Genomic DNA, 1,018 nt, shown 5'->3' with positions numbered 1-1,018 from the left:
AGAGAGAGAGAGAGAGAGAGAGAGAGAAGGATCCAGAGAGGGACATGGAGTGGTGCTGGCGGCCCTGTCCCATACCTCTGGTGGCAGTGGGCGACAGTGAGCACCCACTGCTGGTTGACCAGCACGCCTGCACATTGGAACTTATTGTTGTCATACAGGGCCACCTGCCAGGGATGGGAGCCTCTTGGACATACAACTCCATTAATGATCCTCTCCCCGGAATCCTGGGCTGGATAGAGACCTGGAAAAAGCGTGGGTAGCAGGGCTCAGGGGATGGCTGAGGCTACAGTAGATGGATGCCCAGAGCCAATGATACAGAGACACACACAAGCCTGGAGAAGGGCAGAGGCAGACATGGAGACCAGGGCAGAGAAGGCTGCAGATAGAGATGGAGAGAGACGAAGGGAGGAAGCTCAAAAAACCCAGGGCAGCAGCTGGTCTGGAGGCAGCCCCAGCTACTGATGAGAGAGACACTGAGGGCAGGAAGCAGCCTGGAAGGCACCCAGAACCCAGGAGTCAGGAGGGAGCAGGAAGAAAGGGACCACAGCCCAGGGGCCGTGTCTCCATGGGAGGAGGCTGCTGCAGTTGAGGGTCCTGATTCGGAGGCTCCTTGTAGAAAGGGGGCCTGGAGAGAAAGGTTGGGGACTGTGAGGCCTAGATGTAAGGTCAGGACTCCCAGGCTGGTCCTCACCTGCTTGTCCAGCTGATCCCAGGGCGAAGGACAGCAGTAGGAGCAGCACGGGTGGGAGCCGGGGAACTGCCATGTGTCCTCTCTGAGCCTCTGTGGCTGCCAAGGAGGAGGGGCCTTCTGTGCTGGGGCTGGAAAGACAGAGAGTTCAGGAAGCAGGACTCCTGGTCTCTAGGTCCCTTCTCTGTGCTCAAAGTCAGGAGCCTCCACCTCCTCCCTCAGACCCAGGACCGCCAGTCTGCACCTACCTGCTCCCTCTAGACCCACAAGTCCAGGCCAGAGACAGCCTTCCATGCAGAGCACCTAATTATCTGGCTTTCTGTCCCTCCC

General features: G+C 58.7%; 1 protein-coding gene across 1 annotated transcript in view; it reads right to left on the bottom strand.

Annotated features, from left to right (window-relative positions):
* The window catches only part of LOC107183018 (kallikrein-7-like), a 4,450-nt gene extending 3,634 nt beyond the window's left edge, over positions 1 to 816 (bottom strand). Inside the window, exons 1-2 of the mRNA XM_015563683.1 lie at positions 692 to 816; positions 45 to 241 (exon numbers count right to left, since the gene is read on the bottom strand). Coding sequence (XP_015419169.1) covers positions 45 to 241; positions 692 to 764 — 270 coding nt within the window. The 5' untranslated portion in view covers positions 765 to 816. The remainder of the gene's footprint in view (positions 1 to 44; positions 242 to 691) is intronic.
* Between the last annotated feature and the right edge of the window lie 202 nt (positions 817 to 1,018).

The sequence above is a fragment of the Myotis davidii genome, unplaced genomic scaffold, assembly GCF_000327345.1.
Source record: "Myotis davidii unplaced genomic scaffold, ASM32734v1 scaffold212, whole genome shotgun sequence".
NCBI classification, from domain to species: Eukaryota; Metazoa; Chordata; class Mammalia; order Chiroptera; family Vespertilionidae; genus Myotis; species Myotis davidii.
The sequence above is the reverse complement of the archived record's forward strand: the minus strand, read 5'-3'. Positions and strand labels throughout refer to the sequence as shown.